The 17,359-nt window shown below is 39.9% G+C and overlaps 1 protein-coding gene across 7 annotated transcripts in view; it reads left to right on the plus strand.

Annotated features, from left to right (window-relative positions):
* Positions 1 to 17,359, plus strand: part of NINL (ninein like) — a 248,261-nt gene that overhangs the window by 201,333 nt on the left and 29,569 nt on the right. For all 7 annotated transcript variants that reach the window (XM_077486175.1, XM_077486181.1, XM_077486177.1 and 4 more), the window contains 4 exons: positions 3,332 to 3,436; positions 6,128 to 6,197; positions 12,069 to 12,302; positions 15,179 to 15,463. In XM_077486175.1, the coding sequence (XP_077342301.1) occupies positions 3,332 to 3,436; positions 6,128 to 6,197; positions 12,069 to 12,302; positions 15,179 to 15,463 (694 nt within the window). The remainder of the gene's footprint in view (positions 1 to 3,331; positions 3,437 to 6,127; positions 6,198 to 12,068; positions 12,303 to 15,178; positions 15,464 to 17,359) is intronic.

Consider the following 17,359-nt stretch of genomic DNA (forward strand, 5'->3'; position numbering starts at 1 on the left):
AAACATTGCAAGCAGCATAATGCAATATGACCGTACTGCTATGCAGTTTTCTGTTATAAAATCGTAAAAACACTCATCAGACGTTACACTTCGACATGAGCCAAGCAGACTTTATTAATCCAGTCTTCAAGCAATTTAAACATTTCTTTTGCTTCTTTTTCATGGTATTGTTTAGACCTACTTTGGTTAATTATGATTAGTATCTTAATTGTGGTTCTTGCACTTACAAGGTTTGGGACCTCTGCTTGAGTTCATAAAGAGTTAAAATGTATTGGCTAAAGATCTGAGTTCAAAATGGACAGCTACGTTCTGCCTCCAAAATGTATGAATAGAATTTGTGTCCAGAAACTGCCATTATTTAGCAGTGCAGTTAATGCAACGCTTGTGTGACAAGTGAATTTGTATACTTATGACTGTTCTTTTGTGCAGGTGCTGAATATTCTACAATAGCTGACAAACATCCATGACTTGCCTGTATTGTTACTGTGATCTCTCATATTGGACCTGTTTTTTTTTTTCAACGTCCTTTCCTTCTTAAATGAGAATAGCGTGCTATCCTCACATTTCAGTTTGTTTGATTCTATTTGAATCTGAAATTTTGAATCTGATGAGCAGCTATGAACAAAGTAAACTGGGTGCCAATAAGTAAATGATCTCCTATATTTTTTGGAAAATGGTTGTAAGGTTTCCTGCAGAGGTTTGTTTTTGTTATTAGAATCACTGATTACCGTATGTAGGGGAGAATTTAATGGAATTGGCTGATTGATTAATAATTGTGTCATGTGAGTACCTACAGCGATTATACAATAAGAATGTAGTGCGTTTGTGGGTGTGTAGCCAATGAATAAATATGATTCAGCATGACATCCATGTACAATTGAAAGACTATTGAAAATGTATTTTAAAAAAGGTTATTAAAAAAAAAAAAAAGTATATAGCCAAACCACTACATAATAAATAAATAAATAAATAATTGCAAAACATCACACTCAAAGCTGAAAAAAAAAAAAAAAAAACAATTTACCCCTCTGCCATGCTAAAATGTTCATTTTTAACATATGGTGGGGGGGGGGGGGGGGGGTGGAATTGTGTTGCATTTTCAACTTTGAACATGATTTTTATTTATTTTTTCCCCCGAAAATTGAAAGACCAGAATTTGTTGAAGTTGTCTTTTTCGAGGAAGTATAGAGACTGCCCCTGCTGACCTCTTCTGAAAAGCCTCATTACCTGGCTGTGATGATCCACCAGGCTTCAGTTTTCCTAAATTACTAATCTGGAACAATTATGTAAGGGGGGGTTGACTTTCCTGATCTGCATACTTTTCCAGCTCAGTGTCTAAATATTAAAACTAGTCAGGAAGCTATCATCTTCAGAAGGTCAGTAATGGCAGACCTTTTAAATTAGACCTCATCTGTTTTGATGGCTTTTAAGCTCATATATGATAGCTTTAGCCCATGCATTGTATTGCCCTTTCTTTTACAGAAAAACTGTGGTAGCTGTTTCCGATAAAAGCCATGCAGAGAAATCGTCAACATTACAGCCTGTGGGCTCCTTGCAGCTGATCTTTTCCCCATTACTAATCTGCCATGCCTTATTGTGAACTGTGTCTCTTTGCAGGCAGTTATTTTGATAGAGGCAGGACTCTGCTTCCTCATGTCAGAGCCTCCAGCAAGGAGATCAATGGACAAGTAGTGACATCATAACCAAATCTCACTCCTCATCCCCTGAGACTAGAAGTCAGAGGCATATACAGTTCCTTAAAAAGGATTCACACCTCTTGAAATTTTCCACATTTTGTCATTTTACAACAAAAAACTTAAATGTATTTTATTGTTGCACATAATGTGGCACATAATTGTGTAGTGTAAGGAAAATGATAAATGGTTTTACATTTTTTTTACAAATCTCTACAAAGTGTGGCATGCATTTGTATTCAGCCCCCCTGAGTCAATACTTTGTAGAACCACCTTTCGCTGCAATTACATTTGCAAGTCTTTTTGGGTAGATCTCTACCAGCTCTGCAAATCTAGAGAGTGACTTTTTTGCTCATTCTTCTTTGAAAAATAGCTCAAGTTCTGTCAGATTGGATGGAGAGCGTCTGTAAACAGCACTTTTCAAGTCTTGCCACAGATTCTCAATTGGATTTAGGTCTGGACTTTGACTGGGCCATTTTAACACATTAATATGCTTTGATCTAAACCATTCCATTGTATTTCTGGTTGTATGTTTAGGGTCATTGTCCTGCCCCAGTCTCAAGTCTTGCAGACTCTAGCATGTTTTCTTCTAAGATTGCCCTTTATTTGGCTCCTTCGTCTTCCCATCAACTCTGACCAGCTTCCTTTTCCATGCTGAAGAAAAGCATCCCCACAACATGATGCTGCTACCACCATGTAGGATGGTGTGTTCAGGGTGATGTGCAGTGTTCGTTTTCCACCACACCTAGCGTTTTGCTTTTAGGTCAACAATTTTGGTCTTATCTGACCAGAGCACCTTCTTCCACATGTTTGCTGTTTCCCCATAAGGCTTCTCAAGAACTGCAAATGGGACTTTTTATGGCTTTCTTTTAACAATGGCTTTCTTCTTGCCACTCTTCAATAAAGGCCAGGTTTGTGGAGTACACGACTAATAGTTGTAGTTTAGACAGATTCTCCCACCTGAGCTAGGGATCTCTGAAGCTTGTCGAGAGTTACAATAGGCCTCTTGGGTGCTTTTCTGATTAACCCCCTCCTTGCCCGGCTTGTCTGTTTAGGTGGCTGGCCATGTCTTGGTAGGCCTGCAGTTGGTTCCATTTTTGGATTATGGATTGAACAGTGCTCTGTGAGATGTTCAAAACTTGCCTTTTTTTTTTTAAACCTAACTCTGCTTTAAACTTCTCAACAACTTTATCCCTGACCTGTCTGGTGTGTTTCTTGACCTTCATGATGCTGTTTGTTTACTAAGGTTCACTAACAAACTTTCTTAGGGCTTCACAGAACAGCTGTGTGTGTATATATACACATTTACAATTTTTGGTTGTAACATGAAAAAATTTTGAAAATTTCAAGGGGTATGAATACTTTTTCAAGGCACCGTAGTGTTCTAGTTCTCAAACTGCAGATAACTATGAGACTGCGAGTACATGATTGCCTAGGTACCCTCACCTACCAGGATGTGCACTGCTGTTTTTTAGGAGGAATTAACATGTATTATTTATTATTTTTAAGTGTTCACTATACCATAGCAAATCTTTACTTCATGAATTCATCGGTCCATTTTAATTCTTGTTGACCAATATACTTTCTCTGCATATCTAGTAATGATAATGTTTATGTTCTGCTTTGTCTTTGCACAGGATGGAGGTGACTAGACTTTCTGAAGATAACACATTTCTCAGGAACAAGGCTGAGCGGCTCCAACAAGATTTCATTCATTTGGATGATGCCAACAAAAAATACAGGTTAACTCCATATTTCTATGACATGTACTTCAGAAGGGGAATACAAATGGGCAGTAACCCCTGAACCCCCTAACAAACAATCATTTCATTGCTGTAACTACATTCAGCAGACAAAAATTTCTGGTGCCATGCTAGGCTTGTTTTTCAAGCCTATTACTTAGTTGTTGATTTTGATAAGGAATTTAAGAAACAAATTTATATATATATATATATATATATATATATATATATATATATATATATATATATATATATATATATATATATATATATATATAATATAATGTGTGTGTGTGTGTATATGTATATATGTATATATGTATATATATATATATATATATATATATATATATATATATATATATGTATATGTGTGTGTATGTGTATGTATGTACATATAATGTGTATGTGTATTCTTCATTTATTAGTTATTTGTCGTCCATTGCATATTTTCACACCATTTTTGATACATTACTTTGTGGTTTACTGGATCTGAAATATTTATGGGTTTTGAAGGCTAAACATGAGCTATAAGATTCAGACCCTGTCATGGGGTAATTCCAGCTGGCACAGGTAGTGGTGCTTCTATCTGGTATAGAAGATGGAGAGAAAAGAAAAGACTTCAAGCCAGTTTACATATGTCTGGAGTCGGTGCAGTTTTGTTCACTGGTTTAGGGCATTTCGGGTGCAAATTTTTACTTGAGCTCGCACTTGAACCGGACTGAAAAACATAGAGTACTCTTTTTAGAAACTGACTGCGGCTGGCCCGAACATGTGTGAACCGGTTCGATTCATATGTAATGCGAATTGGATGCAGTTCAAAATGCATCCAATTTGCATATATGTGAACCGAGTATTAGTGAAATTAAGAAAATATTATATAATATATAGCATAAGAGATCCAGCTTATGTTTTATCCAGTTCCATAGAGGAGATGCAACTTTTTCAATGTCTGGAAATGAACAAGTTCCACATTTTATTTATAGGCTTCTATATAGATATGCAGTACATTCTTCCATACTATAAACCGGATGGTGTCTAATGAAAAATGGCTATGATAGGGGAACTAGGATTCTTCTGGAATAAGGAGACTATACTAGTTTACATTTGTCTGCTAAAATTTATGCTATATTTAGATGCTCAAAGCCAAGTAACATGAGGGATGTCAGTTTAGAAAAAAAAAGGGTCCCGGGCACAAATTGGGCAAAAAAAAAGGGCTAAAGTGCATTTAGTTACATTTTGGCAAGGCAAATGTGGGTAAAGTTAATAGTATTACACGTGTCTGCCTTTACATACTAGAGGAATAACAACCTACCCAAATTAGCAGTATAACACATCAAAATCACCAGCAAAATAGAGAGGTGTCAGCCTGAATAGAGCCCTATACTAGGTTAGAAAGAAGACATACTGTAACAAAAGTTGGGTGAAAACAAACATACTTAAAGCAGTATTAAACCCAAAAAGAAAGAAATGTAATATAGCAATTTACCAATCCTTAGGCCTCATGAATAAACGAGCTGCAAACCACTACCAACGCCAGGAAAACATGTCTGTAAAAAGGTGCCTTTAGTAGCTTTTTCATTGGCGTTCATGCCAAATTAGCCATGCTTCTCTGCCTCTATTCAAAATCAATGTTTCCCTATGAGAGCCTATTGATTTGAACAGACGTCACACCAGAAGTTGGATTATGATGATCCCACTTGCGGTGCAACTTGTGCACTGATCTCGAAGGGGAGCCCTCACCAAAATGGAAAAAAAAAATGGTGTTTTTGGGGGTTCCCCCAAGAGCATACCAGACCATTATCCGAGCATGCAGCCCAGAAAAGGGGGACAACAACGACGAGCGAGCGATCCCCCTACCCTCTTCCTGGACCATACCAGGCCGCATGCCCTCAACATGGGGGGGGTGGGTGCTTTGGGGGAGGGGGGACAAGGGCCTCTTCCCGACAACCCTGTCTGGTGGTTGTTGGGGTCTGAGGGCAGGGGGGCTTATTAGAATCTGCTTGGCCAGTCCATATTACTTGTTTACATCGCTGGGCTTTTAATGTGCTGCATTTTGAAAAGTCCTTCATGCTGCATCTTTGGTGCACCTTCTATTGTAAATCAGTGGGAATGCATCAAGAGTGCACTGCACCTTTTATTTTGCGTCACGTGTCCATTGTTCACCAGTGCATGCTGAGAGTCAGGAAATCAGAAAGTACCCAAAAAATGCATTAAGCCCAGGTTCACGCTGAGAGCAGGATTGAAATCGTGCGAGTTCAGCTGATCTCATTTCAGATGCAATTTCAGAGACATCTGTGTGGGTTCCTGCACAGATGTCTATACAAATCGCACTCCTAAGTCGCCAAAAGTAGTACAGATTACTTTTGGGAATCAGTGCGGCACCGCAAAGTTGGCGTTGCACCGATTCGGACGGTGCCATTGCCAGCAATAGGCTGATTTGGCATGCGATTTAACTTGTCAAATCGCATGTTGAATCGCTGCAATGTGAACCTGGGCTAAATGTGTGTTTTTAAAAGTGTAATATGCATACCACATTTTTTAACACAACGGTGTGAAAGGGCCCTTACACCTTGCATGCCATCCCCTACACAACAATCCCCTGGATTACTCATTAATATTTGATCTATTGTCCTTTGCTGAAGATGTTAATACTGCTGATATTGATTGTGTTTTATTTCCTTCACATAGAACTCAGTTTGAGGAGTTGAGGAAAGAAACAGAGTACCTGCATTCCGAACTTAAACAATTAAACAAACAGGTAAAGAACACAAGCTAATTATTGGTTACAAAATTGTAATACATTCATTTAAAACTAATTTTGTCTGTATATTTCTTGGTGGACACATCAGAACACTAGAGTACACAGTATATGCCCTGCAACTACAAGGATGGACACACTGGAATAAAAAGCAGCAGGGTATGCTCCTGCCTCTGAGCTACATTCTTTTCTGCACAAAAAGTGATGGATCAGTTTTGTTTTCAGAATTTAGTTTTTTCTTAAACAATTCAAATTATTTGTTATTCCACCCCAGCATCGTTGGTATATCTATTGTAGGTGGCCAGTCAATTCAGTCTTGCTTGAATTGTTTTTGTTTTTTTAATTCGGGGGTTTCTCATTTCCTGCTTTTCGATCAGGGATTGCTTTTGAATGAATAACCCCAGTTCTCTTCTGTGTGAAAATTTGGAAAAAAAAAATATTTTTTTTGCACTCCTGTAAAAGCTTTTTTTTACCTTTTTTTTTTATTATTTATTTGTTTTTCACCCTTCTGTTCTGGGCTGTTGGTTTTGCCTATGATTCTTAGACTGGCTATAGACAGTTCCTGCTGAACCGGCCAAGATTCAAACCATTTATGGGCAGGCTGAATTTACCAAGTTGATTGATCACCTTGGGTACAACTAACCTGCTGGATTTACTTGTAATTATCGCTAGTGGTTGCTATAGCCGATAGCGATAATTACTGTCTTTTCCTTACGACTTCTCCCGCCCCAAACCCCCACCCCAACAGTGCCTCAGCAGGGATACCCCTGTCAGCACAGTCTGCGTTGTTGGAAGAATAGTGCAAATTTATTTTCTGCAGGTTGCAGGATTTCACAGTCAGTAACAATCTTCCTTTTCCTTTTCCTTGTGGGTAGACCTAGTTGAATAAACCGCTGTCTTCTAGGAGATAGAGCTCCTCATTTTTTTTCCCCTACTTTTTCCACCATTTTGTCCAGAGACTTTCTTCACATTCCTTATTTTCTATAATATGAAATGTAATCAAACACCCCTTGTACTGACTGTGACAAGGGAATGGACCTGGGTACAAGTTCTTGTGAGGTATAAGAAGCCAGTTGATAATCTGACATAACAACATCTACTCCACACTGGGATTTTTAGCATAAAGCAGTCATGAGGATCCTCCCCTGATAAAAAGTATCTAAAGCAGGGATATGCAATTAGCGGACCTCCAGCTGCTGCAGAACTACGAATCCCATGAGGCATAGCAAGACTCTGACAGGCACAAGCAGGAAACCCAGAGACAGAGGCATGATGGGACTTGTAGTTTTGCAACAGCTGGAGGTCCGCTAATTGCAGATCCCTAATCTAAAGGTAAACACTTTTGATCCTAAAATCCAAGGTATATAATACTCTGCTCTTGTCCAGGCAGATATCACGTGAGCAACAACAGACAGTGAGATGGTTTGGATGGGCCCTACCATGTGTGGCATTAATTAACCACCTCGCGCCCGCCCTATGGCTGAATGACGGCCGTAGAGCAGGCGCGTTCGTCCGGGTGGTCGTCCCTGGACGTCCTGATGTTTACTTCCGCAATGCGCGCCGCCGCGGGCGCGCATCGCAGAAGTTCTGTGTTCGCCGTGTCCCCCTGGGGACAGGCAAACACAGATCGCTGTAAACGGCCAATCACAGCGGCCGTTTACAGCGCGATCGGCGTGTCCAATGGGAGATGATCTCATATGTAAACATATGAGATCATCTCTCAGCGCCGCTCTCCCTCCTCGCACAGACAGTGTGAGAGGGGAGAGATGAACGGCTGCAGCGGCAGCCGTTCTGCCTGTAGTAAAAAAAAAGTAAAAAAATAAAATAAAAAGTGCCATCCTCCCCCAGCAGTGCCATCCGCCCCAGCAGTGCCATCCGCCCCAGCAGTGCCATCCGCCCCAGCAGTGCCATCCGCCCCAGTGCCATCTGCCCCAGTGCCATCCACCCCAGTGCTACCTGCCCCCAGTGCCATCCATCCCAGTGCTACCTGCCCCCAGTGCTACCTGCCCCCAGTGCTACCTGCCCCCAGTGCCACCTGTCGTCAGTGCCACCTGTCGTCAGTGCCATGTGTCATCAGTGCCACATAGTGCCATCTGTCATCAGTGCCACGTATCAGTGCCATTTGTCATCAGTGCCACCTGTCAGTGTCACGTGTCATCAATGCCACTTATCAGTGCCATCTGTCATCAGTGTCACGCGTCATCGGTGCCATGTATTAGTGGCATCTGTCATCGGTGGCACGTATTAGTGCCACATGTCTTCAGTGCCACGTATAAGTGCCACGTGTCATCAGTGCCACATATTAGTGCCACCTGTCATCAGTGCCATGTATAAGTGTCATCATTGCCACGTATCAGTGCCATCTGTCATCAGTGTCACGTGTCATTGTCCTGGTGCTTCAAAAGTGTAATAAATAGTCAACAAGTTAGATGTGTAATTTATGTTCCTACAACACATGATGGCGCTACCTGCATGTTGGGCCTCTCTATGTGGCCAGGCTGTGAAAAAGTCCCACACATGTGGTATTGTAATACTCAGGAGGAGTAGCAGAATTTTTTGGGGGGTGTCATTTGTGGTATACACATGCCACGTGAGAGAAATAACCTATTACAATGACAATTTTGTGGAGAAAAAAAAAAATGAAAAATCTTAATTTTTGCAAAGAATTGTGGGAAAAAAATGACAACATCAAAAAGCTCACCATGCCTCTTACTAAATACCTTGGAATGTCTACTTTCCAAAAAGGGGTCATTTGGGGGGTATTTGTACTTTCCTGACTTGTTCGGGTCACAAGAAGCGAGATGGGCCACCAGTACATCAGATGTGATCAATTTTGTGCGATTCGCACCACACCTTGTAGACTCTCTAACTTTCACAAAGACCAAATAATATCCACTAATTTGGGTTATTTTTACCAAAGATATGTAGCAGTATAAATTGTGGCCAAAATTTATGAAGAAAAATTAATAATTTGCATAATTCTGTCACAGAAACAAAGAAATATGCGTTTTTTTTCAAAATTTTCGGTCTTTTTTCATTTATAGCGCAAAAAATAAAAACCCCAGAGGTGATCAAATACCACCAAAAGAAAGCTCTATTTGTGGGAAAAAAAGGACACAAAATTCATTTGGGTACAGTGTTGCATGACTGAGTAATTGTCATTCAAATTGTGAGAGCACCGAAAGCTGAAAATTGGTCTGGGCAGAATGGTGTTTAAGTGCCCAGTAAGCAAGTGGTTAATCTGGAGCTCTATAGACTGGGTACTCCAAATCTATCTGCAAATGTAAATAACCCATGAACACTGAGTTTCACTAAATAAAAAATAAAAAGGGTAACTATAATAGTTTAAGTTCATTTTTTTTTTTAAATATAGCAACACATTTTAGATTTATTTCTATTTACAGTATTTTACACACAGAAGAGTGATTTCTGCTCACAATAAGGCGATAAGCACCTGAGCACAATACAGAAAATCATTAATACAGTCTTAAAAAATAAATAAATAAAAAATAAAACAAAAATAAAGGGGGAAAAAAAAAGGGCATTCATGGGTCTTTGAGGAAAAGTCATGATGTACTATTCAAATTAGCCTTACTAAGTGTCCAATATTCTGTGAAGCACAGCCCATCTTTCTTTGAAAAAAATAGACATTTTATACATGGCACAGAGATCTTTGAGCTGTATAGCATTTTTAGGAGATGGCACAACAGCTTGCTGGAAAGAAACCTTACATGGACCCGGACTAAGGGCTTGTTTACATTTGCGGTCAGATGGTAAAAATAGGTGGTTGAACAAGGGTTTACCTGCCCCCACCCCCTTTAAAGCACAACTTAACTCTCGCAACATTAACTCGTTTTAATCCTTGTGCTGTTGGCATTAGTAAATAGGAAGGTATTTTATATTTACTTGTTCTGAACTTTTTTTATCTTTACATTTCTTTAGTTGCTTCCTGGTTTCTGTCCTAGGCCAAAATGGTGTCTTACATGCCATGGGTCTTGGGGATTTTTCTTTCTTTCTTTCTTCTGGAGGAGGGACTTTCTTAGCTAAGCACACCCTCCTGCCTGTATGACTAAGCGAAGGGTAGATGAATTCCAGGAAGTAATTGCTACATAAATCATTTGTCCTTATTCAAGATGGCCATGGCTAGAAATGCTAGGGGGATGTTTTTCAAAATGATTTTTCAACAAAATAAAGTATGGAGATATGGATAGATGGGTGAGTTTGATCTCACTATTGTCCCCTTTAAGCTGAAAAGGCAGTTGGACAGAATTGTACACGTTCCATGGCAGTGATGCTGTGCTTTCATGGCTGTGACAAAAATGAATTCCCCCTGTCAACTAAATGGGGCCATCAAGCGAATGCAATGCAGAGTTGTGGCACATTGGTATAGCCTTATAAGAGGTAAAACGAGCACTGAGGGGGTGAATTATCACCTCCCAACTTTCTGTCAACTGCTCTCTTCCCAGTGATCCATTGAAGATCACTTTTCAGAGGGGCAGCAAGTGCAGAAATATCGCTTTTCAGAAGGACTGCAGCAAATGGTTAAAGTGGTTGTAAACCCTTACAAACCACTTTGACCTACAGGTAAGCCTAGATTAAGGCTTACCTGTAGGTCCAAGCAATATCTCCTAAACCTATACGGTTTAGGAGATATTTGCCTGAAGACAGGCACCGCTGTCTACGGCGCATGCGCCGTAGACAGCGGCGCGCAGGCGCACTGAACGCGGCAGTTCCAAAAATGGAGCTGCCGCATTTGTCGACTCCCGTGCGCATGCGCGGGAGTGACGTCATCGCGGCTTCGCCGAATGACAGCGGCGGAGCTGCAAGACGCCACAAGCAAGATGGATGCGGCGGACTACAGGGGACAGCGCGACTTCGCTGGCTCCTGTGTCAGGTAAGTGACACATAATGGGCTACTAATGCGATGCATAGTAGTCCATTATGCTTTACCTTTGCAGGGAAAAAAAGAGGAAGTAAACTCATCAGGGTTTACTTCCTCTTTAAAGTGGTTGTAAAGCCTTAAGGTTTTACACCTTAATGCATTCTTTGCATGGAAAGAGTCCTAACCAATAGTGAAGATGTCAGTGTATCCAGACAGACTAGGAGAGGTTTACTAAAACCAGTGCACACAAAATCTGGTACAGCTGTGCATGGTAACCAATCAGCTTCCAGGTTTTATTGTCAAAGCTTAGTTGCACAAGCTAGAAGCTGATTGGTCAGTAATAGAGATGGGCTCGGACATGTTCAAAGCTCCACATGCCAAGCTCGCCAAGAAGCTCACACTGCACATCGCTAATCGAAATCAATGAGACATTTTCTGATCTGCAGCTGCAGAGATCGGGAAACATCTGTGCCTATGATTAGCGATGTGCAGCACCGACTTCCTGGCGGGCTCTTCGCGTGCGGTTGCAAACATGCCTGAGCCCATCCTTAGTAAGCACAGCTGCACCAGTCTTGGTAAATCTCCCTCACTGTGTTTAAATCTACATTACAATCAAAATGATGAATTCCGACTCAGTTTTCACAATTGCTGTGTAGGGATTGCTATAGAATTCGGACATGAGCCATAAGGGGCTTACACCAGCCTCTACTGTATGCACAAGCGCTGTTTGATGGGAGAAGCAGAATAGTATGTTTTTAAGGAGGTTTAGGAGAAAATGTAATATGCAAAAATGAGAGAATGGCTCATCTTGCTGGCTAAAAAAAGAATATGCAATATTCCATATTTACTAAAGCCTTTTATAGTCCCAACCCTAATAATTTTATACTAAACCATTATACATCCTCTTTAACTTGCAATGTTAAAACTGCAGGAAGGGTCAAGTTTCTGTTTGCATTAGAGAACTCACATTTAATATGTATCTCTTGCAGTATCAGGACCACCAGAATGAGTTGTCACAATCAAATGTACAGCATGAGGAGACCGTTCTTCATCTAAACACCAAACTACAGGAGGTCACTGAACAGAAGGACAAGTCCGATGCTGTTCTAGAGCAACTGCAGGGAATGAATATTGCTCTGGAGACTGAGAGACACGAGCAACATGTGGTCTGGCAAAGAGAAAAAGAAGAATTAGAACAAGAACTGCAGAAAACAAAACAAGAGGTAAAACAAAGTGATTTTGCATAATTGAAACATAGTAGATATGTTCAGATAAAAGAACAGAATGAAGAAAACTTGCTCTTGGATCAGCCGTCATGAAACCTGTGAGCTCCATATTAGGTGCCCACAGATACAATAAGCTAGTACGCACTGTAAATAGGGGTCAGGTGGACAATTGCACCTTGTTATTATTTATAACTAAAAGAAGAAACTGCCAGTTCCTTCATAATTCAGTTGTTTTACCATCTTTTGTCCTTTATAAATTAACTGTAAACCAACCTTTAGTTTAATAGTTATGGAATATATAATGAAGTCTGGTTGTATGCTGTATACTATTAATCAACCGTTTTTTCACATTAATGTTGCATAAAAACAGAGAAGAATAATAATGAATAAGGGGAAAAAAGGGTATAAACGCATGTTCCGACTTTACTTAGCTCTGTGGATGATGAGCTGTCAGTGCCCACGCAGCTGCTGCATTGGTCCAGGGATTTCAAATCCCCACTCCTTTCCCCCTTCGTTCTGCAGCACTTTGAGGATGGATCTGTGCTGTCTCTAACCAAATAGAATCACTGTAGTCCTGGAAGCGCTTCCAAAAAGAGGTAGAAGAGAAGGAATTTTAAATCCCTGAACCGCTGCACCAGCTGGGTGGACATGTGACCGCTCTTCACTTACAGAAATAGGTACAGTAGTGACTGAGGGGATGGGAGGTTGTGTGGTGTTCACCTTGTCATTTTCTTTTGAAGGGGAAAAGAGCACATGTAAATACCAGTGCAGTAAAAGGTCTTGGCAAATGTGAAACATATGCTTTTCAATTGTTCCTTCGTGTGACCTTGCGTAATGCCAAGTAACATTGTTTGTGTATTTGAGGCTCTATGACTTATGATTTCCACGTAAGTGAAAGGAAATCTTTCTCAAGTAAGAGATATTCCCTCTTAGCTGTCATTGCAAAAAGGTGCCCTATAGAAAAATATGTCTTACTAGGGTAACTGGTAGTACGTAAATTTAGGGTGATAGTATTCTGGGGTTATGTATACATGGAAATTAGATCCCTAGTGGTAGAATGCAGGACCTCCTATCAATGGGGCTGTCATGAGCTATATATTGATTAAAGTCATTTTAATAACCATTACCATTTACAATGATGCTGTCCAATGCCCCCATGGTTCAGTCTTTCATACAGGAGTATAGCTACCAGTGCATATGCAGTAAGGTATCAAGGTTAGACAATATAAGCAGTTCATTGAATATTGCTATTAATAAAGTTAGCCAAAGTTTCAGGTACCTGCACTCAGCAAGGAATTTATATAAACTTCTATATAACCATTAACAATAACATTTCATGCTAGTTACAAAGTAAAACCAAGATAGGTACGTTCAGTGACCTGGCATCTCTTTTGGGGTAACTTTTTTTTGTTTATCGTGAGTCATGAATGTAGGTGTACTGCAGGTAAGGGGAGTGTGGAGCACTGAGGTGGGTTGCTGATGGTCAATGTGATACAGGTTAGGAAGGTGCTACATGGTGCTTAGTCTGCGTTTGTCTGCACCCTCTCCCCCGCAATGTCAGGCTTTTGATCATTCGCCATTCTGTTCCCTCCTTTTGGTTTCTTTTTGCCAGTGTTTGACAAACAGATTTGAGCCTGTCCTATAATATGTTATGGCTACATAAAGACTGTGTTTCTGCTTACAAAGAGCCTTTATGGTTTTCAACTACCAAATCACTCTGCCTAATGTCAGATGGTCTTAGAGCTTACCCGGGTGGATGACATCACTACCTCCCTACACGTGACAGTGTTTAGGTCTGGTGATTATCTGCCCAGGTCCAAGCACTATCACATGGGGAAGGTCACATGGTCCCTCATTCCTCGAAGTCCAGCTCCATTAGAGTAACAAAATGAAAGAGACAAAGAAGGGGGGGATTGGTTAATGCATTTTGCTTTGGGGCAGGGGGGAATATTGTTAGCAGACAATGTTTGTCATTTGGCCTATGCCAGGCAAAGTGACAATTCTTTTCTTTCTTTCTTTCTTTCTTTTCTTTCTTTCTTTCTTTCTTTTCTTTCTTTCTTTCTTTCTTTCTTTCTTTCTTTCTTTCTTTCTTTCTTTCTTTCTTTCTTTCTTTCTTTCTTTCTTTCTTTCTTTCTTTCTTTCTTTCTTTCTTTCTTTCTTTCTTTCTTTCTTTCTTTCTTTCTTTCTTTCTTTCTTTCTTTCTTTCTTTCTTTCTTTCTTTCTTTCTTTCTTTCTTTCTTTCTTTCTTTCTTTCTTTCTTTCTTTCTTTCTTTCTTTCTTTCTTTCTTTCTTTCTTTCTTTCTTTCTTTCTTTCTTTCTTTCTTTCTTTCTTTCTTTCTTTCTTTCTTTCTTTCTTTCTTTCTTTCTTTCTTTCTTTCTTTCTTTCTTTCTTTCGTTTTAACATGGTTTACAAAAAGATAGTAACCAGCTTTTTTTCTCCAAAATGTATCTCCCCTATATTGAGGTTACCCATACAAAAAAAAATTATACAATTATAGACATGTGCTGGTAGAACTTCACATAGCAAAGTTATAAGGCACAGAATTATAATTCCTGTAATCATTGCATAGCCAAGGAACAATTACCACAAGGTGCAAAACACATTGAAAATCAGGTATCAGCTTTAGGTTTAGCTTTCTAGGCAGCCAGTGACAGATATATCACCTGATTCTTCTTACAATGTAGCATCCTATTGTCCTATCATATAATAGAGACTGGTAGAGATGGATGTCATTACAAAACTATTTTCTCTGTGCAATAGGCCAATTGGGCTGATTGGGCCGCTATTAAAAAGAATGCGTGTGATGGTGTCAAGAGTAGCCTTTCTAATATTTTTGCAACAATGTGTTATTTGTATATGTTTTCTTGATCAGAATGAGAAATACTGGGATGAACTGTGCCAGCTGAACACACATAGCCTTCAGTTGACAAGCACTTTATCTGATCTCACTGCGCAAAGAGAGGGGAGCTATGAGACCATCCAGGAAATGAATACTAAACTCAGAGAGGCGATTGAAGAAAAGCATCAGGCATCTGCACTTGTGGAGCAGCTGCAGGGAAAGATGAATGATCTGAAGAGAGAGAACCTTCAGAATGAAGCTGGATGGCAGAGGGAGAAAGAACAGCTTGAAAGTGAATTGCAGATGTCCAAACAGGAGGTATGTTTTTAAATATATAATATATTACCTATCATTAAAATGGATGTAAAGACAGAAGTGTGTTTTTTTTTTTAAAGGAAATAATAAACATGGCACACTTACCTGCTCTGTGCAACCCCTCATTTACATTTTTGTTCAATATGTATTACATTTTAAATTGTAAGCACTTTGTTCACTTAACTGTATAACTATCACAGAGATCGTTGGCAGCTCCCTATGTGATAGCTATATTTTTATACCAGGCATATAATAGACCTTTGATGTCTCCTCTGCACTTAGGCAAAGCAGATGTGGGACAAAGAGTCCATAATCCATTCCCAGCTGGCTGAAAACTAAGAGCTGTGAACCAGGGAGCTAGACACTCTCAGGTTCAGTGAACTGAGCAGAAACATTGTGATGCAGTTTTTGTGGTCCAGGGCATGGAGGAGCAGGAGAGCAGGCGTAAGCTTGTTCTTACCCACCAATTGTCATGACAAGATTGATATGTCTTTGGGGGTAAAGAAGAACTCCAGGCAGATACAGTATTAATAAAAAAACAATTAATGTAGTTATGTATCTATTTAAAGCCAGAGTTTAGTTAAAAAAAAAATAGCACAAGGGACCATCTTCCATTCGTAGATCACATAACCGCAAAGCATTTTATTATAATCATACAATACAGAACAAAGGCTTTATATTTATATACCCTGGATTAAAGGTTGGTACCTTTAGGTAATTGGACATTAGTAAAGCTGTTGAGGACATGTCCACTGGGTGTTCCTCTATAACCCTACCCCACTCTGTGAGTCCTCAGTTTTTTGCTAGTGTCTAAAGGTGTTAGCCCTTGTACACACGGTCGGACATTCCCATAACAAAATCCGTCGGACAAAATTGTCGAAAAATCCAATCGTAGGTAACGTGATGACGTTATTTCGTTACAACGGGACTAGGTTCAGGCTAGTATCCAATAGCCTTGGTCTAGGAATTTGATCTGAGCATGTGTGGCACTTTATCCGATCGGAATTCTCTACACACCATCGGACAAAGTCCGATCGGATCATGTTGTTGGAAAGTTTTATAGCCCAGCTCTAAAAATTTGTCCGTAGGATATTCCGACGGAAACAGTCCGATGGAGCCCACACACAGTCGGATTATTCGACAACATAGTCCAACATTTTCCGTCGGAATGTCCGACCGTGTGTACAAGGGCTTAGACATCTTCTCCCTTATGGGGAAATCATTATTATTATTATTATTATTGTTATAGCAATATTTTCATTTTGGTTTCCTCAATCTACTCTTAGATTGTAAGCTCTAATGAGCATTGCATTGTATTGTAACTGTCTGCCCTTATGTTGTAAAGTCCTGCGGAAACTGTTGGCACTATATAAACCCTGTATAATAATAATAGTATTCTTTGCTGTCTTCTAATACAACAATAAAAGCAGTGCATCTGGATCTGTGCAACCTTGGTAAAACCTTATGAAATGTACCCAGACCCCATGCTGAGGGGACGGCCTGTAAATTGGCTTTAGGCATATGATCTTGCATTTGGCACTTGGTGCAATGCATTTAGTTAGCCGCAACAGTTCATAGATTGTACCTATGCAGCCCAGAACCTGAAGACCAATTTAGGGGTATGCTCACCTTGACAGGCAAAGCCTAGACTTTATATAAGGACCAGCGACATAGACAATGTAAGAAGGGGTCACCCTGTTTCTCTGACAGTCACAGTAGTCCCACAGCAAGTATAAGAAAGAGTATCTCTATTACTTGCTTTACACTAGGTGTATCCAGAATAGTATGCAATTCTACATTACAGCTATCAGGGAACTGGGAATGTGTTAGAAATGTATTCACTTATACGGTGTTACATTTTTCAAACTTGGTCCTTTCACCCTGAAATGTGCAGCCTGA

Source organism: Lithobates pipiens, unplaced genomic scaffold (genome assembly GCF_037356315.1).
Source record: "Lithobates pipiens isolate NorthernLeopardFrog02 unplaced genomic scaffold, aLitPip1_a1.2 Scaffold_18, whole genome shotgun sequence".
Lineage (NCBI taxonomy): Eukaryota > Metazoa > Chordata > Amphibia > Anura > Ranidae > Lithobates > Lithobates pipiens.